We start from the raw sequence: 26,747 nt of genomic DNA, 5'->3' as shown, positions 1-26,747 counted from the left end.
CGGAGGGATGGAGAAAAAGGAAAAACTCAAAAATATCATCTGAATTTTTTCGTTTTGAACTTCACAGGGAAAAAAACACTTAAGGTAAGGGCATGTGCATTTCTGAGAACAGAACATGCTGTTTTATTTTTTATTTCTAAGCAAAGAGGCAGGAAGGAAGGCAGGAAGAAAACACTAAATTTTTTATTTTACCTTTAGTTGCTGACACACTTTATTATGTAAACTGCATTCCAGTTGCACTTGCAAGAGGCTAGTGTTAGTGGTTTCTGCCTAAAAGCAGAAAAAAGGGGAGAAAGAAATTAAAAGGAAGCAAAAGGCACAATCTACTGTCAGTAATAAACAATCTATCATTTATTCAGAAAGGACATTTCTTCATTCATTCACCACATATTTGAACGTCTGCTAAATGCTAGGTAAAATTCAATTTACTGGAAATACAATAGTGAATAAAACAGAGAAAAATCTTTTCTGTCACTGAGCTTACATCTAATGGAAATCATAAGCTCTCCCTTGGGCAACATGAAAATTCCTATTATGGCAATAAGCAGATAAATATGTTCTAAATATACACAGGAACACTGTCGTTTGGCATTTCTTATACTTTTCAAATATTTTGTTCCAACGTAGGAGTTTGCTCTTATTTTAAAGTAGGTTCACCCAGTAAGAGCCAATCAACGGTTCTGATGTCTGCCTCCCATCTGCAGAGTGAGCTTAGACGCTATGAGAAAACCACAGGAGATGCCCCAAATTCAACCGGCTATCATTTTTCACGTGTGGAAGAGACGTGGATGGAAGAGACAAAAGTATACGAAAAGACTGCAGAATTTCATAAAGTTCAAAGATCTTAACAGCCACATGGGATGATATCGACATATTGTGAAGACAAAGAAATGCAAAGTCAATCCAGGGATACGGCCATTTGGGTGGGAGGGCGGGGGCAGCAGACGGCGAATACACAGAGAAGTCAGGTAGTGCAGCACGTGAGTCTAAAGGATCTCCGCTGTGAGATTTCCCCTTCTGTTCAGTGTGACGTGTCTCGCATAGTGGTTATAATCAAGGCACTTGGCTTGGCAGTCACAGTCGGAACACCCGAAAATCTCAGCAAGGTAAGAAGGCATCCCCCAAATCCTCGGCTGACTTTCGTTTTACGTGGAATCACCACAATTACGTTTAATGTGTTAGATTTATAAGAACTACCTAAGTACATTATATAAAAACACATGTTTAACCACTTCAATTGTCATTCAGCAATTAAAGTACAAAACAAGAACAAAATACAGTTGATCCTCTGTTCCATGGATGCAGACCGGAAGGAACTTGAGCCTCCTTGGAGTGTGGTATCCAAGGGGGGTCCTGGATCCATTCACCCACAGATGCCGAGGGACCAGAGCACATTACTTTTTTTTTTTTTCCACATTACATTTTAAAGTGTAGTAAAAAATAGTTAGGGGGTTTAACCAAGCTTGTAAATAGGACCAAACATTAACCAAAGGCTCTTTTACAAAGTAATTGCAGGTTTCCCTGGCGGCGCAGTGGATAAGAATCTGCCTGCCAACGCAGAGGACACAGGTTCGATCCCTGGTCCGGGAAGATCCCACATGCCATGGAGCAACTAAGCCCGTGCGCCAGAACTACTGAGCCTGCGCTCTAGGGCCCATGAGCCACAACTACTGAGGCCGCGTGCCACAAGTACTGAAGCCTGCGCACCTAGAGCCCGTGCTCTGCAATAAGAGGCGCGCGTGCAGCAACGAAGAGTAGCCCCTGCTCACAACTAGAGAAAGCCCGCGTGCAGCAACAAAGACCCAACACAGCCAAAAATAAATAAATAAATAAATAAATAATTTTTTAAAAAAGAAACGTTTAAAAAAAAAAAGTAATTGCTAGTATCAGTTAGACTTAGAGTAATACCACCTGTAAACTGAACCTCAAATCTTAAAGAAGAGCTAGATCTTCGAATATGTTTTTCTGTGAGCAGGTCCCACATTAAAGACATACACAAAGAAAGCCCACTACTCCCTGAAGCTGCGTTAATCAAAGTTATAAGTGACCCCCTCGTATCCAAACCTGATAGAAACCTCTTTGGCCCAACACTTCTCTGCCATGTCGCCTTCTCTCGGTGTTCCTCCGTCCTCTTAGGCTCCTGCTTCGCTGGCTGTTCCTCCTCGGGCACCAGCTGTTAGTCACTCCAGATTCCACCTCGGCCCCCTTCCCTCTCTCCCGCGGGGGGTCTGCGACACGCTGAAGCCCCCCACGTTCATCTCAGCAGCGCAGGCCTCTCCGCACACCCACACAGGGAACCAGCGGCTGGGCGCCCCTCTGAATCCTCACCCACGCCCAGAGAGCCAGGTCCTTGCTGTGGGTCTCGTTACTCGTAAAGTGGTTTAAGCCAGAAACCTGGAAACCAACCTCACTTCACCTCCCTCACTCAGCTCCAGCAAACAGACCCAGACCCCAGGTGTGCTGACTGGACCTCCTCAGCAGCCCCTGGATCTGTTCACTTCCCTTTATTCCTAACAAACACCTGAAGGATCAGGGGTCAACTCGCTATGCCGGTAGGCCAAATCCAGCCTACCAACAATTTAACTATAGGTCTTAACCTGACAAGGCAATTTTCTTGCCTAAAATATTCCTTCACATGTTGAAATTATGTTAAAGTTCAAAATTATGACTTTGAACATGATTAAAAATCCTATCTGCACAGTGATTTGATGTGATTTAAAGCCCAGTATTTTGTCATTCTTGGTGACAAATTTATAATTTACTACGAATGAATTTATAATTTACCATGTTAAGTAAGATTCTTCTGTTAGCTGAAAACATAACAAAAGTAAACTGCAACATTGTTTCGTTTGCTGTACAACCTATTTCAGACTCCCACCAGGGGGAGTTCCCACACCTCCAAACGGCCCTTGAAGCATGCCGAGTTTTCTCAAAGAGAAATTTAAATGTTCGTGTCTTTCTCTCCCAAAAGAACAAAAGTATTGCAATCTCGACTTAAAATCAGAAACTATAACCAAAACATGAGCCACCTGGGGCAACCACAGGCACACTGGGATTACAAATTACCTCTGAAAGGACCCCAGCTGTTTTGACATTTGTTTCGACCCCTTATGCAGAAGTGTGCCTGGGCAGATTATAAAAGAAAAACAAACAAAAACCTACTTCTCTACTTTTGAAACCTCCCACATTATTTTAATAAATTAATTCCTAAATTTGACAGCTAAAAGAAACAATAATTCCTTAGTAGTTTTTTTTAAGATTTTTTTTTTTGATGTGGACCATTTTTAAAGTCTTTATTGAATTTGTTACAATATTGCTTCTGCTCCCTGAGGCATGTGGGATCCCAGCTCCTTGATCAGGGATTGAACCTGTACCTCCTGCATTGGGAAGCGAAGTCTCAACCACTGGACCGCCAGGGAAGTCCCCTAAGTAGTTTTCACATAAGTGTATGATACTATTTTAGAAGATGGGAAAAGATGTGGTTTGGAGGGGTTAAATGACTTATCAAAGGTCCGAAGTTTAGTTAGTAGAAAAACAGAAAAAAAAAACCCAAAAAATAGGAGTTCTTTTAACATAAGTCATCAGTATTTTTTCCAAGTAAATCTGAACAGGCCAAGTCTATTTCTCCTAGGTACTTAAAAGCCTAAAAATTCTTCAGCATGAAAATATGTCTTAGAAAACCATACCAGGAGATAATGTAACAGTCCAGAAAATAGCCCTGTTAAGACTTCTTTTGTATGGCATGTATTTTGTGGAGAAGAAGTATGAATTTAGGGAATGGGATGAAAGAGAAAAAAAATCACCTTCCTTTACTTGCTAAAAAATTGGTCTTTGTGTACCAGGCCAGGGGCAGAGTGTGATTCTGGGGGTCTGTGTGCAATTAAACAGGAAAGAAAATGATAGACAAAGTTCTAAGTCATTTGAGATGACTTTCACTAACAAGAGTAAACCATAACCCGACAAGAGTATATGAGAGTCTATAATGCATTAATCCAGAGAGAATGAACAACAGATATGAAATTATGATGTTCCCAGTAATGATCACATATGAAAACCGTTCATTTCAGGAACATAATGTATGAAATATTAAAAAAATTACTTAGATATATCCCAACCTGAGAGTTCTCCTTCTCATTTTTCTTCCCTTTCACAATTCTGAATGCTAAATTGTAGAGGCGCTTACAGAGGTAAGTCTCTTATACCCACGTGTGTCTCAGGAACACAGAGCCCACATAAGCCACGTGACCATTCCAGCCAGTGGCCCACACATACGGTGCTGCACACAATACATTCTATACAGCAAATCATTGTGTATAAAATGAGTGCTTTCCTGGGTCCCTTCTGCACAACACTCACACTCTTTAACTGAACTCCTAATTTAGTGTCTCCTGCATAACAGACAGGCTCAGCTGAGTTCGGTTGCTTCACCCTAATATTAACCATCAGTTGTGTTTCAGCCCTCACCACTACCACTAACCTTCTGGTTCTCAGATCTGTAATCACTGAAACAATATCAGATCTGTAACCACTGAAACGATATCAGACCCACTCACGAAAATATTTGTAAAACCCTAAGAACTGGTTGAGATGAGTTGTTTTTATTTGTTTTAAGGGAAAAAGGGTTGAATATTAGCCATGAAAAGGAACGAAATTGGGTCACTTGTAGACATATGGATGGACCTATAGTCTGTCATACAGAGTGAGGTGAGCCAGAAAGAGAAAAAGAAGTACCGTATATTAACGCATATATGTGGAATCTAGAAAAATGGTACAGATGAACCTATTTCCAGGGCAGGAATAGAGATGCAGACATAGAGAACGTACATGTGGACACAGTGGGGGAGGAGGAGGGTGGGATGAATTGGGAGATTAGGACAGACATATATACACTACCATGCATAAAATAGACAGCTAGTGGGAACAAGCCATAAAGCACAGGAAGCTCAGCTCAGTGCTCTGTGACGACCTAGACAGGTGGGATGGGGGTGGGGTAGGAGGGAGGTCCACGAGGGAGGGGATATGTGTACAATGAAGCTGATTCACTTCATTGTACAGCAGAAACTAACACAACATTGTAAAGCTGTTAGACTCCAGTTAAAAAAGAAAAGTGAATAGTACTTGGTCAGAGCAACAGATTTCTTTCCAATATATAATGTAATATTAGACATAAATAAAAATCAATTTTATCATTAAAGAAAAGCATATGTATCACATTTTCCCTTATCCACATCTTTTTGAAAAAGGCAGTGTGGCCAAGTGGCTTTGCAGTCAACATGGACTGAAGATGAAACCTTGGGGATAATTCCTACCTTTTCCAAGACTCAGCTTCCTCTTGTATAAAACAGTTAATGGACTCACAGCCATGCCACCAGCATTAAATGTGATACATATGCCAGTCACAGTGCACGAAGCAGGCCCTCAAAAGGGAGCATTAGCTTTTTCATTCCCAGTTCATGCATTCATTTAGTCAAACTCCACAACAAATCATTTAAATGCTTCTAGGAAGCATTTTCCCCACATCAAAGTTGTTAGAAGGGAAACTCCTCTTCCCCATCCTTTGGTTTCCAAGAGAAGGGATTTTTTGTCTTAAACGTTTCAAATTCTTCTTGTCTTATTTCATAAATGGTTCAGAACCCAAGAAAAGAGAGAAGGGTCATTGACTGCACACCATCTCCCGCCCCCCTGAAATGTGCCAAAAACCATTAAAGACAAAACACAATGTGGAGAACAAGTTAACACTGAAATATTAATACTTTTGGTCGGACCAAGTGGCAGTGGCCTGCGTTGTGCAATACCCTGGACTTTTACACTCTGGCAGCTGGCCCTTAACGACCACAACCTGGGCTGGAAGTTCCAGGACAGCCATGTGGGATTTCCACCTTGGTAGGTCATGCAGCGTACAGAAGTGCGATCCAAAGACAAGCAGCTATTTTTATACAATTGGCTGCCGCTGGGCCTAAAGCAAATGGCAAGTGAGCCCTGAAGGCCTGGCTCAGCCCTTGAGCTTGGACCCACACTCGGCCCAAGTTCAGGCTCTGTGATGCAGGCTGCTGCGGCTTGCCCTTGAGCAATACAGCACGGCTTTGACCTAAGTAAGCATGGCACAGACAAGGATGTGAAAGAAAGGGTGCTGCAGCAGAAAACAGTACAGTGGTCCCTCAAAACTTTAAACACAGAATTAAAATATCCAGCAGTTCCACTCCTGGGTTTACACCCAAAAGTGACAGGAGGGGCTTGAACAGGTATTTGTACACCTATATTCACAGCAGCATTACACACAGTAGCCAAATGGAAACATCCCGAAATCCACCAATGGATGAATGAATAAACAAAACACGGGATATATATACAGTGGAATATTATTCAGCCTTAAAAGGGAAGGGAGGACTTCCCTGGTGGTGCAGTGGTTAAGAACCCGCCTGCCAACGCAGGGGACAGGGGTTCGAGCCCTGGTCTGGGAAGATTCCACATGTCGCGGAGCAACTAAGCCCTTGCGCCACAACTACTGAGCCTGCGCTCTAGAGCCCACGAGCCACAACTACTGAGCCCACATGCCACACTGAAGTCCGCACATCTAGAGCCCGTGCTCCACAACAAGAGAAGCCACCACAATTAGAAGACCGCACACCACAACAAAGAGTAGCCCACGCTCTCTGCAACTAGAGAAAAGCCCACGCGCAGCAATGAAAACCCAATGCAGCCAAAAATTAATTAATTAATTTTTAAAAAGGGAAAGGAAGGGAATTCTGACACCTGCTACAACGTGGAGGAACCTTGTGCGCTAAGTGAAATACATTGGTCACGAAAGGACAAATACTGTATGAGTCCATGTACGAGGGGACCTAGAATATTCAAATTCATAGAGACAGAAAGTAGAATAATGTTTATTAGGGGCTGAGAGGAGTGGGTAATGAGGAATCACTGCTTAATGGGGGACAGAGTTTCAGTTTGGGCAGACGAAAAAGTTCTGGAAGTGGACGGTGGTCACGGCTGCATAGCACTGTGAGTATAATTAATGCCACTGAACTGTACACTTTAAAACGGCTAAAATGGTAAATTCTGTGTCATGCATATTTTACCACAAGAAAAGAAAAGCGAAAGGGCAGGGGAAGGAAAAACAAAACAAAAACAAAATGGTGTCCCAGTCAGGGCTCTCCCCTCAAAATAGAGAGAGCTTCCAGAATACTATCTGGTGCTTCTATAGCCCGATCTTGAAGAAACTGTTGGGTCCAACTCCAGGCAAGCGGTATAGACAGGCTGCTCCAAATTCTGTTCCTTTTTATGCCTTATCTTTATGGATACGAGTCGGAACTGTGAGAAGGTTTATTTTTAGTTCATGTGGTTGGTCCACAGACTCAAGAGTTCCCCTCCAAATCCCTGGCCCTACAGCTATTAATCACCTAAATGCTAACCGCTGCTTCAGATTTTCAAGATCCAAAGTGGAAGATACATAGATGGGGGCAGATTTTATAAATAAAGAAGCAATAAGGATAATCTTATTAAAGAGATATGCTGCCATCTTGGGTTGAGTCAGAAAAGCAATTTGACAAAATTACTGCATGCATGAAGAAGGCAACCACTAAGGGCTGTCCTTGGAACGATTAGGCTCATTCCGGAAATCAGAAAGGTGCTAGAAGCTTAGAGCTTAGAACACTCTCTCATCTTCCTGTCAGGACAAGAGGAACAAAAACAAAACAACAAAAATAAGCAAGGCAGGTTGATGAAACAGGAGGCAGAGAGGGCCACCCTTTGGAGAAAGGTTGACATCTTGGGGAATAACTGGACAGAGCTGCAACAGAAAAGGAGACCTTGACACCCGGTTCAACAGACAGAGACAGGGACAGCCTGGAGTCTAACTCAAGTGAGGGAGCAATATCTCTGTGCTTGTTTGAGCCTTAAAAAACAAAAACAGAAACCTCTAATAAAGGAAGACAAGCGAGATCTCAGAGGACTGGAATTGCTCCTCCTGAAGGAACCAGGATTCAGTTGTAGGAACTGTGGAGAAACACACTTCTAAAGCCAGGTACAAAACCCACAGTGAGAGCAACTGAGGACCTACCCGCATCTCCAAAGACTGACACAGCTCTACCAAGGATTATACAAACTCTGGACAGGCTGTGAGGGGTGGGGGTAGCGGTGGAGATCGGCGATCAGAAGAAGATGCTCGGAGCACAGCAGGTGGAGGGACTGTCACCGCCTGTGCCCTGAGGGAACACACTTGCAAAGTTTATGGAATTAGGACTCAGTCTAAGAGAAGGCACAGCATCGAGGAAACCTACTAAAGGGGAACCAGGGAGAACAAGACAGACTGATGCCAGCCCTAAATTAGATGCTGGCCTATTGGGAGAGCGTCTCCGATGTAAGAGCACCCAATGCAAGGAATAGAAGAAGATTCGGCAGGCCCAGAACTTAGCAACTGTATCTCTCTTGCCTTGGGAGAAATCACAAGAAAATATCTAGAGGAACACCTAGAGGAAAAAATAGATTTAGACCAAAAAGGAAAGAAAAAGGTTTAAAAAAAAAAAGAAAAAGAAAAAGAAATGCAGCAATTCCAGCAGACAGCAGTAGCTTACAAGCATTAGGGAAAAAGAGACTGGCAAAAGCAGCTGGTTAAACAGCAAGAAACTCATCTAAGCCTCCCTGACAGGAAAAGGGGTCAGGAAGAGACCAGCACATCCTGCAGGCAGAACACAGCCTAGAGACAAAGAAGGGCACACGCACAAGCTGGAGGAGACAGCGCGGGGCTCGGGGGCCAGAAGCTACCCGCACTGGGCCCCAAGCTCCCCGAGTGTCAACAGCAGTTCCCCGCCAGGAATCTGCTGCGAACAAGCTCTACCTGAAACAAGCCGGACGAAAAGGGAAAAACCTTCCCAAAGAAGCAGGTTCCAGAAGCCTCTGTGTGCTCCTGGTAAGAGGCAACGGAAACCACACCACAAACAGGTCTCAAAGTCCCCACCCACAGATGTTCCATCCCTTAACAGAGCGGGGACACCACTCAGCACAGGAGTGCCGGAAACAAGGGCTCCCTGCAAAGAGGAGAGGACAGACACACCTGGTGACTGGACTGCCCGACCGCAAGGCTCTGACTCTGAGCACAGACCCGAGAATCTGAGCATCTCGGTGTCACTTCTGAAGGGAGGAGGTGGCTCCTCCCCAAACTCGCCTCCAGACAGACAACCTCTGCCCACAGAGTTTAAGGGCGCAGGGCTTGGCCTCAGAACAACTGGCATGAGCTGAAGCTGAAACCAAGGTGATGGTTTCAGCCTTCCATCCCTCTCTTTGGCAAAGATGAAGTACTGGGAACAATTCTGCCCAAAATTAGTGCCTTGAGGGCTGGGGGGCATGTTTTCCAAACTTGGTGGATGTAAGGTTGATAATCTAATATTCCTGTGTGTCTTGTTAAGATTCTAGACTCGGGCTTCCCTGGTGGCGCAGTGGTTAAGGATCTGCCTGCCAATGCAGGGGACACGGGTTTGAGCCCTGGTCCAGGAAAATTCCACATGCCACGGAGCAACTAAGCCCGTGCGCCACAACTACTGAAGCCCACGTGCCTAGAGCCCGTGCCCCACAACAAGAGAAGCCACTACAATGACAAGCCCACACACCACCACGAAGAGTAGCCCCCGCTCGCCATGACTAGAGAAAGCCCACATGCAGCAAAGAAGACCCAACACAACCAGAAATAAAATAAAAGAAATAAATAAATTTATTTAAAAAAAAAAAAGATTCTAGACTCAAGCTCCACTTGAAACAAGCAGAGACAAGAGAGACTTAGTGTTGAACTACTGTAATTTCTGAGAAGCCCTGGGGAAGCCACGCACATCCTGGCAGGGGGCTTTCCGAGAAGTCCTGGGCGGGGGGGCGTTACCCCAGCTGCACACAGGCATGGAGAAGCTCTCTGGCTAAGACCAAAAAAAAAAAAAAAAAAGGAATTAGGGAGGACTTCAAATTCTCTGCATGTTAACTCACAGGCCAACATAATTTGATATGGGACTAGAACCTTGAACTTTCATGTCTTGCCAAGGATTACTTCTCTGAATTTTAAATTTCTCCCTGAGAGTTTCATAATAGGAGAGGGTTTATATACAAAAACTTTTTTACGTGATAAATGCATTTTAGCTATATGCCAGATACTAGGTTCTAAGCTTTCTACATGTATTCATTTATTCAATAACTATAGCACTCCTATGAGGTAGCGCTATTGTCTGTTTTATAGATAAACTGAGACATGAAAGGGTTAGGTAAACTGGCCAAGACCACTCAGCACCAAGACTTTTACCCAGGTGGCCTGGTTTTAGAATTCACTTTCTTATTCACTTCACTATACAGTTCTGTGATGGGGCATCCTTATAAGGCGGGGTTGTTTTTTTTGTTTTGTTTTTTTTTTGGAATATCTTAATTCTGTTATTTGATCCCCTTTCAAAGCTCTGGTAAGCTTTATTGGATACTTGAAAGAATCTGGGATGGGAAACAGATGAGGATATGAACTTCAGACCTGGGGCACAGTGTGGCTTTGGAGCAGATTATCGATGAATTATTATAATGCATCTCAGAGCTTTCCAGGGAAAAACTCAACTGTGCATCCCAAGGGTCCACAGAGGATCGACAAAGCAGGGCTGGTGCCGGTGGGAGAAGGAACAGGCTCAGGAAGGCAGGAGCACGGCCACGGGAAGTCTGCTCATCTCCGTGCAGAGAGGGAGGGCCGTGGGCTTAACAACGGGTAAGCCCAAAGGGTCGAAAGTCCAAAACTGAGGAGCGGTATCAGGAAAGTAAACACTAAACACTAAATACTCCTGATACTCCTGTTCCTTTGCCCCAAGCCTTCCTCTCCCCTCAAGGTAGAGGCAGTTGCCTATGAGTGAGCCACAGACAATGACCCTGCACTGCAGGCAGGGTGACAGGGCGGGGGCTATTGGAGGAGTTGGTTTCTTTTCTCCTTCTCTCTACGTCCTGGGTAAGGGTGTCTGTCCTTGATTCAAACATCCCTTCCATAAGAGGAAATGCAGATGGTCAACAGGCACGTGAAAAGATGAATGCTAATCATCAGGGAAATGGAAGGCAAAACCACAATGAGATTATCACCTCACACCTGACAGAATGGCTATCCTCAAAAAGAGCGCAAATAACCAAACGCTGGTGAGCATGTGGAGAAAAGGGAACCCTGTTACACTGGTGGAGGGGATGTAAGTTGGTGCAGCCACTGTGGAAAATAGTATGGAGGTTTCTCAAAAAACTAAAAATAGAACTACCACATGACCCAGCAATTCCACTCCTGGGTATATATCCGAAAAATACTAATTTGAAAAGATACATACACCCCAATGTTCATAGCACTTTTATTTACAATTGTCAAAATATGGAAGCAACCTAACTGTCCAACAACAGATGAATGGATATGGATAAAGAAGATGTGGTGTGTGTGTATATATATATATATATATACACACACACACACACACACACACACACACACACACACACACACACACAATGGAATACTACTAGCCATGAAGAAGAATGAAATTTGCAACAATATGGATGGACTTGGGGGGTATTACGCTAAGTGAAGTAAGTCAGACAGAGAAAGACAAATACTGTATGATTTCACTTATCTGAAACACAAAACAAACTAGTGAATAAAACAAAAAAGAAGCAGACTCACAGATATAGAGAACAAACTAGTGGTTACCAGTGGGGAAAGGAAAGAGGGGAGGGGCAAGACAGAGGTAGGGGATTAAGAGGCATAAACTATCATGTGTAAAATAAGCTACAAGGGTACACTGTGCAACACAGGGAATAAAGCCGATATTTTATAATAAGTATAAATGGAGTATAACCTTTAAAAATTGTGAATCACTATATTGTACACCTGTAACTTATGTAATATTGTACATCAACTATACTTCAACTAAAAACAAAGTCCCTTCCAATGGGCCACACCACAGTCTACCTGGGGGCCGGGAGTTAGCAACTCTGACCCTCTTACGTCAGCTGACACAGAAGGTGGCTTATCAGTAATATAAATTTAGTTTTCTAGTTTCTGATTCTTATATATCCACCAGTTCAGAACCTGAGGAAGAGAGGTGCTATCTATTTATTGGGCACCTTCAAGTCTTCTAACAAAAGTTTCTGGAATATCCTAATATAGTGAATGTTGGCAGAATTATAATTTCTTGCTTTTTACGGTCATTTATTCAATTCTCAATCATTTATTTACTATGTGTTCTGTGGCAAGGCTCTGTGCTAGGTGATAAGAAAACAAATACTGGTTAGGACACGATTCCTGCTCTTTAAGGAGCTTATAATCTTATCAAAGGAAAACACATACACAGAAACAAAAGCTTTTGCATACTATCCTTGCTAAGACACGGGTCTCTCAGGGTTTTCAGTAAGGAACTAGTCAATTCTCCAGGAGGCAAAAAAGGGACTAAGCAAGTGCTGAGTTAAAAAGAGGGTCCGAGGGTTTCCCTGGTGGCACAGTGGTTAAGAATCTGCCTGCCAATGCAGGGGACACGGGTTCGAGCCCTGGTCCGAGAAGATCCCACATGCCGCAGAGCGACTAAGCCCAGGCACCACAACTACTGAGCCTGCACTCTAGAGCCCGCGAGCCACAACTACTGAGCCCACATGCCACAACTACTGAGCCCACGCACCTAGAGCCCGTGCTCCGCAACAAGAGAAGCCACAGCGATGAGAACCCCAAGCACCCCAACAAAGAATAGCCCCCGCTTGCAGCAACTACAGAAAGCCTGCACGCAGCAATGAAGACCCAACACAGCCAAAAATAAATAAATAAATAAAAATTTAAAAAAAAAGGAGGGGCCGAGAAACTGTTCTCTCCTGGAACACTGTTCTGTCCTGCCCAGAGAGCAGAGATTTGAGAGAAGCAAATGGGGCTGATGGGGGGAGGAGACTCCGTGGGCTGGGGGGATTGGGGGGCAGGGGGAAGCCGAGGAAAGGGGAACACCCCCACCCCTGGGTACCTCCTGCAGCTTCACCAAGCTTCCTTCCTGTCTCCCATTCACCAGCCCTCTATCTCTTCCCAAACTCCCACTCCACTGAATCATTCTCACTGGAGGCTCCAATGAAAAAAAGAAAAAATTTTAAATTTAAGCAATTTCCTTCCTTTAAAAGCTGCATTCAGAGGCAAGTAGGTTAACAGCGTATATTTTCCTAACATACAGTAATAACTCTCCAGAGTCTGACAGACTAACATTTTTGTGTTAAAAAAGGTAACTTTTAGCAGGCAAATAAATGTTATTAAATATGTTATGTTCCCACCCAGATTTGTAGGAATTCTTAGCTATCACACCCAGAAAATCAGTGTATTTCATTTAACTTATCCTGTAAGACATCAGGAAAACAGGGCAGCCACAGCGGCCTTTAACCTTTCCCTGTTTTTATTTTCCATCTCCAGATCCTCGTTCAGACTTCTGCAACTTATTTGTTACTGAGAAACCTGCCCCTTTCCATTTCTCCTGTGTCGAACTGTGATTGGAAACGTTCCTTGTCCTCCTTCCCACACTGACTTTATAGCTTCCCTTCCAGACCACCGCACTTACTCGGCAGGGATCAACACCTAGGAGGCGAGTCCCCCGACAGCAACGTGGGGCACCCTCCCCGAGCCTGGCCGGCACCAGGCTCCACGCAGGCTGGCACCGCAGGCCTCTCCAACACCTGTCCCGGGTGGGCAGGCAGGCACAGGGCCTGACGGCAGCACGCCAAAGCCAGGCTGTGCCAGTCTTAAAAGGGTAGCAACTCCTGGTCTGAAGTGTTATCAGATATCACACACAATCCCCAGAAATAATCTCTCCTTTACACAATCCGGTAACAGGATACTGCAGACACTCTGAAAAGTTCAGAAAGGAGGTGACAAAGTATTCTTCCTGGTCACCTATGTTGAGTGTGACTGTGGTCTTGGGGCTTATTTCTGATTTTTCACTTCTCTGGTTTCCTGTGTTTTCTTATAATTACACTGTAATTTTTTATCGTCACAATCTCCTTTTGAGAGAATTCAATACTATGATACTAGGTTAGGACACACAGATCCACTGTTACTTCGTGGGAACTGTGTCGTCGGCTTTCCTCTAATTTAAAACCTCTCTGTGTTTCCCATATTGCCTTATAATTCCACCTTTAACAATAAATTTTACAGTGATTCCAATAATAATAATTTAAGTTCTTTTAACTCTCTGAGACAAGGTTATTGCTATAGTGACCCTATATGCTAGATTCTGAAAGAATGACAATTTCAAATACTGTTTTGTCCAAATAAACCACTGAAACATTCCTCAAATCTCAATGTCTTGGATCCAAAACAACACTAAAGAAAACGTTAAAAAATAAAACTTCTTCTGGGCTTCCCTGGTGGCGCAGTGGTTGAGAGTCCGCCTGCCGATGCAGGGGACACAGCTTCGTGCCCCGGTCCAGGAAGATCCCACGTGCCGTGGAGCGGCTGGGCCCGTGAGCCACGGCCGCTGAGCCTGCGCGTCCGGAGCCTGTGCTCCGCAATGGGAGAGGCCACAACAGTGAGAGGCCCGCGTACCGCAAAAAAATAATAATAATAAAAATAAATAAAATTTAAAAATAAAACTTCTTACTTTTTCATGAGCCTAACACAACTCTATTTACATATTACATCCTACCATATACTTTACAGTTACAATCATAGAGTACAGTCCAGCTTATATTCTACTATTCACTTGTCAGACATTTCTACATAAGCACCATAATTGTAACTTGGAAGAACTACTTAATATTCTACTATGCTGATATATTTAAATTTATCAAATCCTTTTTCGACTGTTGAGGTTTTAGGCTGTTTCTGTTTCTGCCGTTATAAAAATGTTGCCAAAAATTTTTTTTTTGCATATACCTTTCCTGGAACATGAACTACAAAGTCAACAATATGAAAATCATTACCTGGGAAAAAATTTAAAGCATACTGAGCCAGGACTGCCAATCCCAGCTCTGTCCTCAACCTCCACCAAGTAACCTAAATTCTAAGACCATTCTACAATTTCTAAAATAAGAATAATTACCACCTGCCCTGGTAGTAAATCTGTTGAAGGTCATCTGGTTGATGTGGTGAAAAGGTGAAGTTAGACAAATCTTAGATATTACGACTGGAGATATGCTATTTGGGGCTCTTAACTTGGGTGCCCACTGACTCATCTACCTATGAAAAACTCTGGGGGCTGCCCTCAATGTACCAAACACTAAGGTGATGCTGAGATTATGAAAATGAAAAAAAAAACAGGCCCGGACCTAGAGAGTCTCATGGAAGAGCAGTGGAGGGAGACAGCCCGGGACACTAAATGTTAAAGCAGCTTTGAACCAAGCGTCGTGGGACCAGAGCAGAGACTGGCCTGGGAACCTGGAGAGGAGGTGATATCTGAACTGGGTCTCAAGGGACAGAATTAGAAGTAAAAGTGGAGTCAGAACGGGGGAAAAGCTTATGAAGGGGAGACAGTCTGTACAAAAGGATGGCATGGTCTAGCAGTGACGGGAGGTTTGTGAGGCCAGAGATGAGAAGAGCAGGGTGGTACCCCCGAGGCTGGAGAAGAAGCTGGACCCAGGTGACGAAGGACCTTGTAGGCCAAGCTTGGGTGCTTGGGCTGGATCCTGCAAACAACAGGGACCCAGCAGCGTAGTGACCAGGGAAATAACGAATAGTTTTGTTTAAGAAGACATCACCAGCATGCGCAGCAGGTGCACCGGAGGGGAGAAAGCCTGACTGGGGGATAATCCAGGTGCCAAATGATGACAGGACTGCAACAAAAGCAGAGGGACCTCAGATTCTCACTCAAACCCACTGTCACAGTGACGTCTTGTCTGCTAGGAACGATCACTCCATAAACGTCAAAGCAAATGAAAAAGAAGGACTAAATGAAAAGGCAAATTAATTCCTCATGTCTGCCCCCTTCTTCCCCTGAGCAGACACACATGTGCAGCAGAGAGGCTGCAATGCACACCCTCCTCTCACTGAACTCAGCCCCTGCTAGAGAACTCCTGGCCAGCAGGAATTTAGACAGAAGACTAATCACACAAACACTCTCGGCTTCAGCAGAAGAGTGAGCCACTTAATCCAGTTCAACTGAGCAGGAAAAATGCAAAAGTAAGATATGAATGGGCACAAACAAAAAGGACTGGAATGAGCTCATACTACAAAAAAACTGAGATAACCCAACAATTTTTTCACGGGCACCCTAGTTTATTTCACAAGAGGGACACATTTTTTTTTGTTATTCCAAAAAAACAAACTGAGGTCTTGAACCAAGTACAATCTCTATGACATTATAAATAGTCACACTCTTTTTCCCCCTATCCATAGAAATAAGATCAAATAAAATGGACATATTTCATCTGACCATTTTCCCTAAATGTATGCTCTTTCAGAAAAGGAGGATGAAATATAAAACAATGCCCTTTTCAGGGTGCTTTAGTAAAGTTATACTCTGTGACCTGGGGTTGGGCTCTGTCCTGGGGCTTTACAGGTGTTCATTTAGCGATCCAACGAGAGACAGTGAGCTCAGTGGAAGGAGCACAGGCTTGGAAAAAGACAAGACAGCGGGAGGAAACTGGCTTTTGACCCTCATGGAAGTACTTAATTTTTCCTCCAGTTTGTATCCCTAAAATAAATCCATGGGTTTTTTTACTAGCATTATTTAAATTTGATTTTGTCATAGCTAACTGAATCTTTTAGCAGCTCAGGAGACAAGACCAAGTGCTGCCACAGTCCCTCTGTATCTGAAAGACTCAGGACATATTCATTTCTGCCTAAACCTTCTCGCTCTTTAGCTTTCTACCAGATGCACTTTCCAGCTCTGTTCTGGAGAAGATTCAGTCATGAGCATTCCTTCCCCCACCCTCCTTCCCCATTGAGAGAAGAGACCTCTTGAACTCAGCACCCACCCCAGATTATGGGTTCTGGACCACGGGCAAAAGGTAGACAAAAACACGGGACAGAAAGAATATCAAAATAAAGATACTCCTTTCTGGAAAAGGACAGCCGGCAACCTTACAGCCACTTAAAACACAACTTGAACGCATTTTACGTGTGCAGTTTAAATGCGAAAATATTATAGTCAGGATTTTTTCTGAGGAATGCCATAATTATTTCTTAAGTTTAAATTTTGTAGGTTTTTGTTTTTGTTTCTAGGTGTAGTAAGCCTTGAAAAAAAGACTTTAAAGTTTCTTTTTCTGAATCACTGTAAAAATGAAAGAAATTTAAACAATTGCCTTTTAAGAAATATTTTTTGATATTTAGACCTCTCAATACTGGGTTCCAACAAAAGATCAGTCAAAAAAATTGAGTTTTACCTTCAAACTCTGAAATGTATTCTACATTGTCACGTCATAAGAGCAGGGACACTGTGCTGTGTTCACTGCCCTATCACTTCCTGGAACATTCAAGAAATGACATCTAATAACTAACTGTTGACTGACTGATGGGGGGAGCTATGTTCAACAGGGGCAGCCTTAGACAGTGACTTGACTAAACTCATAGATCCCAGTATAAATGAAAATGGAGAGAATCTACCATTGGGAACAGAGCTGAAGCTGAGACAGTCAAGGAGAACGCCGAGACACGCCAATGGGGGAAGAACTGTCTTTTCAACAAATGGTACTGGGATTACTGGAAATGCATACGAAAAGAATGAACTTGGATCCCGAGCTCACACTATACACTAAAATGAAGTAAAAATGGTCACAGACCTCACTACAAGAGATGAACTATAAAACTCAGAAGAAAACACAGGAGTAAATCTTTACAACCTTGGACCTTGTTAGATTTGACCTTGTTAGATTTGACAATAAAAGCATAAGCGACCAAATAAAAAATAGGTGAACTGGACTTCATCAAAATTAAAAATAAAAAGACAACCTAAAGAATGGGAGAAAAATACATACAAATCATGTACCTGATGAAAGTCTACTATCTAGAATATATAAAGAACACTTACATCTCAACAATAAAAAGACAAATAACCCAGTTAAAAAATGGGCAAAGGATCTGAATAGACATTTCTCCAAAGAAGATACAAAACTTATCAAAAAGCACATGGAAAGACACTCAACATCATTAGTGATTAAGGAAACACAAATAAAAACCACATGAGGTATCACTTCACACCCACTAGGATGGCTATAAAAAACAAAACAACAACAAAAAAACAGAAAATAACAAGCTTTGGCAAAGTTGCAGAGAACTGGAATCCTCATATATTGCTGGTGAGATTGTAAAATGATAACACTTTAGAAAACAGTTTGACAATTCCTCAAAATGTGAGACATAGAATTACCACATGACCCAGCAAAATTCCACCCTTACATACACACCCAAGAGAACAGAAGACATACGCCCACACAAACTTGTCCATGAATGTTCACAGCGACATTATTCAAAATAGCCAAAAAAACTAAAACAAATCCAAAAAATGAAACCAATTGATAAATGTTTAAACAAAATGTGGTATATGCCTACACAATGTATCATTTGGCAATAAAAAGGCAGGAAAAACTGATAACATGGATGAAACTTGAAAACACTATGCTAAGTGAAAGAAGCCAATCACAAAAGACCACACAATTCATTTACATGAAATGTCCAAAATAGACAAATCTATAGAGACAGAAAATAGAGTAACAGTTGCCAGGGACTAAGGCAAAGAAAATGTTCTAAAATTAGACTGTGAGAGAGTGGTGACTGCTGCACAACTCTGTGAGTATACTAGCAGCCAGTGGGGGTATACTTTAAGTGGGTGAATTTTGTTGTATGTGAATCATATCTCGATAAAGCTGCTAAATATAGATAAAAATGCAAAAAAGGAAAAAAGAAACAAAACAGAGTTTCGTACCAGCTAAAGCAGATACAAGAAAAGCCAAGTCACCGCCGTGGTAGGGGGAGCTGGCCGAAACTCGTCTCAGCCCGAGTTCATGGGCCCCTCCAACGGCAGGCCCCGGGCTGGGCCGGGAGGATACGGAAAGCCAAGTCAGGTGGCCCCCGCTTTCGTGGGTCTTAAATTCCACGAGTGAAAGAGAGAGTGGCTAAGTAAACACACCATGTGGGCGTGGGATTATTTCACCGGATACCAGTCCTAAGGGGGAAGGAAGTCAGTTGTACTGCGGGCCAACCGAGGTCTGGAACTGAATGGGAGAGACAGCAAGATCCTTGGAGAACTCAAGATGAGAAAGGAAGGATGAAGTGAGGGTTAACTGTGAGAAAAGCTGGGGGAGGGGCGTCTGGGGAAACGGCAGGCACAGAGGTCCAGGGGCAGGAGGGAAAGAGGCAGTGTGAGCAGCAGAGGGAGGGAGGCGGGGGAGGGATGGCGCCAGACCGCGCAAGGCCTTCCAGCCACACGAAGGGTTCCGTTTAAGTCCTAAATCCTACGGGAATGCATGGAGAGCAGGTGACTGACGAGGTCCAACTTGCATTTTGGGGAAGAGGACTTGAAAGGGCTGAAGCAGACGCTGGTAGACCAGTTAAGGGGCTGCTACAGTGGCCCAGATGAGGATGGCCTGGATGTGGGGCAGGGCAGAGGGCACCACGGCAAGGACGGGATCTGCCAGGAAGAGTGGATGGCAGGCACGCTCTCATCACACCAAGGCCTCTGAGGCCCTTAATTCCACGTATCCTTAAATTAACAGCATTAACTAAGGTAATCTGAACACCCGCCTCGGTTTCAATGCTTTTATCACCACTAACATGGCACCAGGCACTCAAAGCTCTCAGTCACCAGAGAAACCTGGCCATTCCCAGCTGCCCTCCCTCTCCCCCCGCTGAAGGACAGCCCCAAGATAAGGCTGAAAGTGTTCACAGGAAAAGCCCTCGCTGTCAGCACATGCAAATTAAACTTTCTCTAGGCCTTCCAAGCCCTTACAAAATGCAGGTCAGATCACAGCAGTCTCCAGCCTAAAACCTTTCAATACAGTCCCACTGGTTTTAGAACTTAAACCAAATCCAAATTTGCAAATAAAAAGAAATCTTCCTTAAAATCCTGAGGAAGGGCTATTCCATTTTATAAAAAAATGGAAATAGTATGTTAAATCCCTAAGAATGACCTATTGGGTGGCAAAGCACCCAGACATTACATTACAGGTAAATTAATTTTGCTTCTCTCTCCACTGGAATGAGAGCTCCATGGAGACAGAGGTGCCAGACTCATGCCTGGCCCAGAGCAGAGGCGCAGTGAAACTGATGGTGAAGGAAAGCCTAGTTACCATGACCTAGAAGAAGTCCGAGCAGTGGGCTTTAGTTATTCATTAAAAAGAAAGGGTAGGGCTTCCCTGGTGGCGCAGTGGTTGAGAGTCCGCCTGCCGATGCAGGGGACGCGGGTTCGTGCCCCGGTCCGGGAAGATCCCACATGACGCGGAGCGGCTGGGCCCGTGAGCCATGGCCGCTGAGGCTGCGTGTCTGGAGCCTGTGCTCTGCAACGGGAGAGGCCACAACAGTGAGAGGCCCGCGAACCGCAAAAAAAAAAAAAAAAAAAAGAAGAAAGGGTAGGTAAGGTGGTAAGCTTCACAATATGTTGGGTCAAGTGCTTTTGGAATTTCAACAGTTATCCACAGTTGCAGGGAAATATAAATAATCGAAGGGAAAAAACGGCCAACCCTATAAGCGATTAATGAAATACGCATTAAAAGAATTTTAAGGTTCCATTATATACCTACTAAGACATTGAAAACATTTCTCTCCCCTGAGCCACACCCAGGCAGGACTCATGGTAGGAGGGCGGGGAGAGGGAAAGACGCTTGCAGGAATGTCATTACCAGTGACCAGGGAGGGTCTGGCTCCCTGAAAAGCACCCTGGCGAGATTAACAAGCCCTATAAACCGGTTGGTAGCCTTTAACTACAGAATCCTCTTTACAAAATACACCCCAAGGAAACACGTAGTCCAAAGGAGAAATAAAGAAACCTGTAAAATATGTACACGGCCTAATGGTAAAAATAATGAAAAACTGGACACCCTGCAAATGACCAACAACAGGACTAAGCAAACTATGGAATATCAACACCGTCGACTATACAGCCGTTAAAAAGAAGTATACGGATTTCAGTGACACTTTACATACATACATTATCTCCATATGTACCAGGATTCTTTCCAAAAGCGGAACATGTTAAAATCCCACTTCTGACTAGGTAAAAAGGTCTGTCTGTACTCTGTGTAAGACACATAAATGTAGAGGCTACAAAGTTTGGTATTTATCAGCATTCAAAATAAATGTCCTACGAAAATCACCTGTGTTTGTGAAAGCTGAACGCTCTGGACCTGTGGAAGCAGAAAGTAAGCATTTGGTAGCTGTTTTACGGACCCTTCTGCAGAGATTCTGCGAGTGCCAATGCCAGATACCTGCAGGGAAAAAAAAAAAAATCTATTACTTTTGAAACACATTTGACATCATGCTGAAATACCTTTCCAAAGGAAATCTGTGTTCGTCAACTTGGCCGTCAAGACTATTAATCCAATTATTATATTTATCTTCGTCCCCAAAAAACAAAAATGCAACAAAAGTTGCTGTACTTAAGCTGAATGTTCCTCAATGCGGCAAATCTCTTCAGAAATAGACAACTTTTCTGATATGGGACCACGAGTTACATGAAATCCTGTAAGAATTAGCCACCAAAGCGATAGATCTTGGCACTTAAAAGAAAGATGTCACAGATGCCGCTTAAGATAAAGATTCCTGACTATTTCTGTGACCAACAACAAAATGACTCCTCTCACTCACTCCCCAGTGCTTTGCCAGAATAGGGAGCTCCCTGGGAACGGGCCCCCAAGCATGCAGTCCGTGTCCCCAGAGCAGAAACAGTCCTGAGCCCGGGAGAGGAGGAAGCAAAACCCCCAGGGGCCGCCCTCACAAGCTTCCTATCCCTGGACTGCTGGAGATGAGCGTCGTGAGTTTTGAAACCCCATTATATTTTATACTAGAAAACCGTCGGATAGATTTCTCTGTTTTGTTCTGATACCCTTTCGAGATCCAAGGTGCATTCCAGCCGTGCACTTTGCACGAAAGATGGCCACCTGGCCCGTGAGGCAGAGGAAGGAGGAGGGCTGGTTAGCTAGACATCAACTAAGCAGCCTTATACTTGAATGACATAAACTAGGTGGCAACATTTCCAAAAGGCTTTTCTTTAACACCCAAACTCCTTCATTACGTCAACAGCCAAATTATATGACCCACAGAAAAAGCTACTTACGTGATAAGAAAGAACTCCATGTGAGGAGGTATTAATAAATAAAGAACTTTCAATGCTTCCTTCTTCAGTAGGTAAGAAAATAATTCTGAAGGACGTTTTCCCCATTGCTGGAATTACCTGAAAGAAAGCTACCTCATTAGCCACTTGGAATGGCCCCTCTTTGACAAATTGTCTTTCACAGACTTTCTTCTTGACAATTCCTGTTAACAGATATTTGCATATTCTTGCACCCTTGATTTAGCATATCATGAATCCCCGAGAATGTCCAAACAGATCAATATCCAACAATCTAAGAGAAAATATCAAAGAACACACCGCGGACTTAGGGCAAGACAGCTTTCACCCCGAGTGGAGCCACGTGCCTCATACCTTTCCTTTATCCTCCTCTTCCTCCCCCATGTGTTCAAGGGCCTGTGTCTAACACACTTCCACCTCCACTTAAGTAAAGACAACCACCGGTGTACCGACATGTTGCTACTTAGTAAAAGTCAGGGACGGCGTTTATCTGGATGGACTGTCATGATCAAAATACTGGGCTCCCCCTTACTCCACTTCCTGAGTCCCAGTATTAAAAAATAATGGGGATAGTAAGGAAAATAAACTCTAGTAGTAACCTGGATCTTCATTAAAAGTTAAAGACCTTTTAAAAGTTTAAAAATTAAAGTTAAATTGAATTAGTAAAATTAAGACTATTAGGGACTTCCCTGATGGTCTGGTGGTAAAGAATCCGCCTTCCAATGCAGGGGACGCGGGTTCAATCCCTGGTCAGGGAACTAAGATCCCACATGCCGCGGGGCAACTAATCCCACGCACCACAACTACTGAGCCCACGCACCACAACCAGAGGGAAGCCCGCGCTCCGCAACAAAAAGCCCGCGCACCACGACGAAGAGCCCGCTTGCCACGATGAAGACCTGACGCAGCCAAAAAAGTAAATAATTTTTTAAAAAATTAAATTATATTAAAACTATTAGAAGATCAGGGTTTTGAGCTCTGTGTTATGGTGCATATTAGCTTCACAAGGAACCACCCACCCCCTTTAGGCCTGTATTTAGAAAAGAGTCCTAACCATCCTAGCACGCTCGCCAGGTGAAGAGATCACCACTGTAAACTTGTACTAGTTACTAAATGCTTCAGCACTGATAGTCACTACGAGACAAGTAATATTAAGGTTCTTTAAGTATGAGAAAGTCGTATTGAATACACATGCATTACTACCTAGTTTAAATTCGTTAAACTTTTTTTTCCCACATAATCAAGAGCCACCAAAATTATGAATCTGAACAACTGAAAAAATAAATGCTAAAGCAAACACATAGAAGGAAAGCGTCTGGGTAGCAGAAAAAGGGGAGACAGGCAACAGAAAGTGAACAAACTACAGGCAAAGAAAGCAAGAAAAGCTGGCAGCCCGCCACAGCACAGCTTCCAAGACGCGTCCACACTCACCCTGCAGTGAACGGGAGGCACATGGAAATGTCCTGCAGCTGTAAACACGGAATTCACCACGACCTCGCTCTCCCTGCTAGGGTTATACGCATAGAGAATCTTTGCTGCAGGGTGTCCCAGGAACCTAGGAAGGGAACAAGGAAAAAACGCAAGGGATTGTATGGTTATAAACAAAATCATCCATCCATCCATCCATATATACACTCTAAACCCAGAAAGCTGCTGAACTTCATTACAAAGTTAAAAGCAACAATCCTAGTGTTAATAAAGCATTCTATCCACAACAGTCAAAAAAATTTTTTAATCCTTTCTTTTACAAGACACTCACGCCAACCCACAGTAGCACCCCAACTGATTTTTGTATTAGAAGAATTCAACCCATCGAGGCCATTGAATGCTTCCAAAAAAACACCTAGGGGGAACTAGGTATCTGTCTGACATGGGTCTCTAATACAAATGGAAATATGTTTAGATAAGAAACTGTACTCATAGAAAGAGCCAATCTTCTTAGGGTTCATTTTCTGAGTAATACATTTAAAGATACTTTTGGGGGGAATGGATTTCAACTGGCAAAGAGACTGTGTTAAGTCTTATAAAAGAAAACTTAATTGTTAAACACCATTCTTCCGAGAAAAATGAAAGCTCTGCAGCACTTTCTAGCTTTGGCTGGTATCCATTTAAAGCATGAGTCTTTCAGAAAACTCTAATGAAAGCTTTGGCTCCTCCATCCACAAACATGCACACAAAAGTGTTATACATACTTTCAAAACTTTCCATGACCCTCAGAGTTAAGAATCTCTGCTCTTCAGCAAATACCCTAACTAATGGAAACCTTGATGTTGAATCTTTTCCGCAGGGCTCTCCATCTGCAAGGTGGGCTCTGACAAAGGAACTTCAAGAGGAAAGGGGCCAGTTTCTAGCCCAGCTGCCTGGAGCTACCTGCAATGTTCCCTCGAATCCTTTACTCTGATTGCTACTACCCAATACCAAATTCACTCCAGTTAAACCGTGTTGTGATAAATAGAGAGCCAGCAAAAATTTCACTTAAGTCATCTTTCCAGTTTTAACACCCTCAGTGGCAGAGGCCCAAATAAACGGTTCTCTTTAGTATGGCCTAGAAGTGAAACTATATTCTAAATACAGGAAAAAATATCATCTACATTATGTTTGTGTTTTTCTGATTTTGTTCCAATTTCTCTTATATTAAAAACTAGGGGTTCAGGGTTTCCCTGGTGGCGCAGTGGTTGAGAGTCCGCCTGCCGATGCGGAGGACGCGGGTTCGTGCCCCGGTCCGGGAGGGTCCCGCGTGCCGCGGAGCAGCTGGACCCGTGGGCCGTGGCCACTGGGCCTGCGCGTCCGGAGCCTGTGCTCCGCGGCGGGAGAGGCCGCAGACGTGGGAGGCCCGCTGTACCGCAAAAAAAACAACAACAACAACAACAACAAAAAACAAACTAGGGGTTCACAGTTGAATATTAAAAAAAAAACATGTGCTTTAGGAAAAATTAAGTGCATGCTGTTTCTCTTATATACAATATGATTTCCAAAATACTGTATTAGTGTCATCAAATCCTTGGAATTTTTCTTTCAGCTTTTCCTTCTACTTTTAATCACAAGTCTTAGTTGGAGACTCAGTATGTCCAATATGTATTTTAAAAGTCCTTAACAGCCAGTTACAAATAAAATACAGTAAGTGTGATTAAAACATTGATTTTTTTTAGAGTGTTCTTAAATAAAACAACTAAAAATTTTTTATACTATCATAGCACCTCAGAAAGCCCTGTGTCAGGAGTACTAGGCTCACATCTGCCTTTTCCCTCAATTAAATTAAATAAATAAGAACTTCCATGATTTTAGGTTTTACGTGAATAATATGAATCAATCAGCAGTTATTAATATTTATCCTCAAAGCTTTTGTTTCCTTCACATAATTGGAATACAAGATTTTTAGTTTCAAAGGATACAAACGTCTCCCCGAGAAACACCTTAAAAAAATAAGACCACAAAACTGCAATGTAACAGAGCCCAGTGGCTGTGTCCACCAGAAACCTCACCAGACCTAACAGAGAATGCTGGCTGAAACCTAGTCACCACAGTACTATTTTTATCCTATTTTTTTTTAATTCTATTTTTAAAAGTGTTATGAGGATAAGAATTTCCTTCACTAGTGACAACTGGAAGATACTCTATTAATTTAATACTACAAAAGAATGATTAAAATTTCTTATGAATGATTAGCACGTTTAATCTCAGGACCAGCAGAATATTAACCCTTAACATAAACCCTAAGAAGTAGGCAGGGGGCAACTGAATAACATGATCCTGATTCTGCATCCTAGAGGGAAACCAGAACTGAGAAGGAATGAGGTTTGCTCAAGGTCAACGCCAAAATAAACAATAGCAAAACCTGACCTAGGGCAGTGAAGAAATGAGAACTCTCTGGTTAAAATGTGTATCTAATGCCTATGGATGAGACCGTTTGTTAGATGCAAGGTAAAACTTGACTAATTCTTTTAAAGTGTTCTGATTTAGGCTATATTTTGTTATTATTGAGTTTTTTTTTAACTTCAGCAAAAATAATTTATTCCCATAACCATATCCTGGATCTCAATTATGAGAAAAATAGCATGGTACATGCTGGCTTAGAAATCAAAAGATTTACTCTGTCACTTCCAGTAAAATGACCTTGGGAAAACTGCATTACTTCTCAGCAACAAATATCTGAGCATTTGTAGTACATGCTCCAATACAGAGATATTTGGAAATGATTCTCTCTCTTAGACAACACCTACCTCCAATATCCTTCCAGGATTGTGGTTAAGACTCAACTCACAAGAGACAAGATTGTACTTTAAGAGCTATAAACTACTACATAAACAAAACTGAATTATCCAAAGGTGATTCAAGTCTAAAACTCAGTAACCTTTTCAAATCAAGAACTTTAAACATTCCTTTTCAACATGCTTCCGGCTATTAGAACCAGAAATTGATGTGCAGAGCTAATTAACATACACAGATAATACATACATACATCCAATCATGTGCACTGACGACTGTAGGATATTTTTATATGACTGAAGAGTAAATATCCTATGGACA

The 26,747-nt window shown here is 43.0% G+C and overlaps 1 protein-coding gene across 9 annotated transcripts in view; it reads right to left on the bottom strand.

Annotated features, from left to right (window-relative positions):
• TMEM131L (transmembrane 131 like) overlaps nt 1-26,747 on the bottom strand; it is a 159,652-nt gene that overhangs the window by 58,831 nt on the left and 74,074 nt on the right. For 6 of the 9 annotated variants that reach the window (XM_049709058.1, XM_033403554.2, XM_033403574.2 and 3 more), the window contains 5 exons: nt 23,652-23,775; nt 22,206-22,322; nt 21,247-21,357; nt 9,822-9,902; nt 193-270 (listed from right to left, as the gene is read on the bottom strand). In XM_049709058.1, coding sequence (XP_049565015.1) covers nt 193-270; nt 9,822-9,902; nt 21,247-21,357; nt 22,206-22,322; nt 23,652-23,775 — 511 coding nt within the window. Of the gene's footprint in view, nt 1-192; nt 271-9,821; nt 9,903-21,246; nt 21,358-22,205; nt 22,473-23,651; nt 23,776-26,747 lie in introns of those variants that run through there. The other 3 variants (XM_033403587.2, XM_033403617.2, XM_049709059.1) reach the window with 3 other exon arrangements.

The sequence above is a fragment of the Orcinus orca genome, chromosome 4 (genome assembly GCF_937001465.1).
Source record: "Orcinus orca chromosome 4, mOrcOrc1.1, whole genome shotgun sequence".
Lineage (NCBI taxonomy): Eukaryota > Metazoa > Chordata > Mammalia > Artiodactyla > Delphinidae > Orcinus > Orcinus orca.
This window is presented reverse-complemented; position numbering and strand designations above follow the sequence as displayed.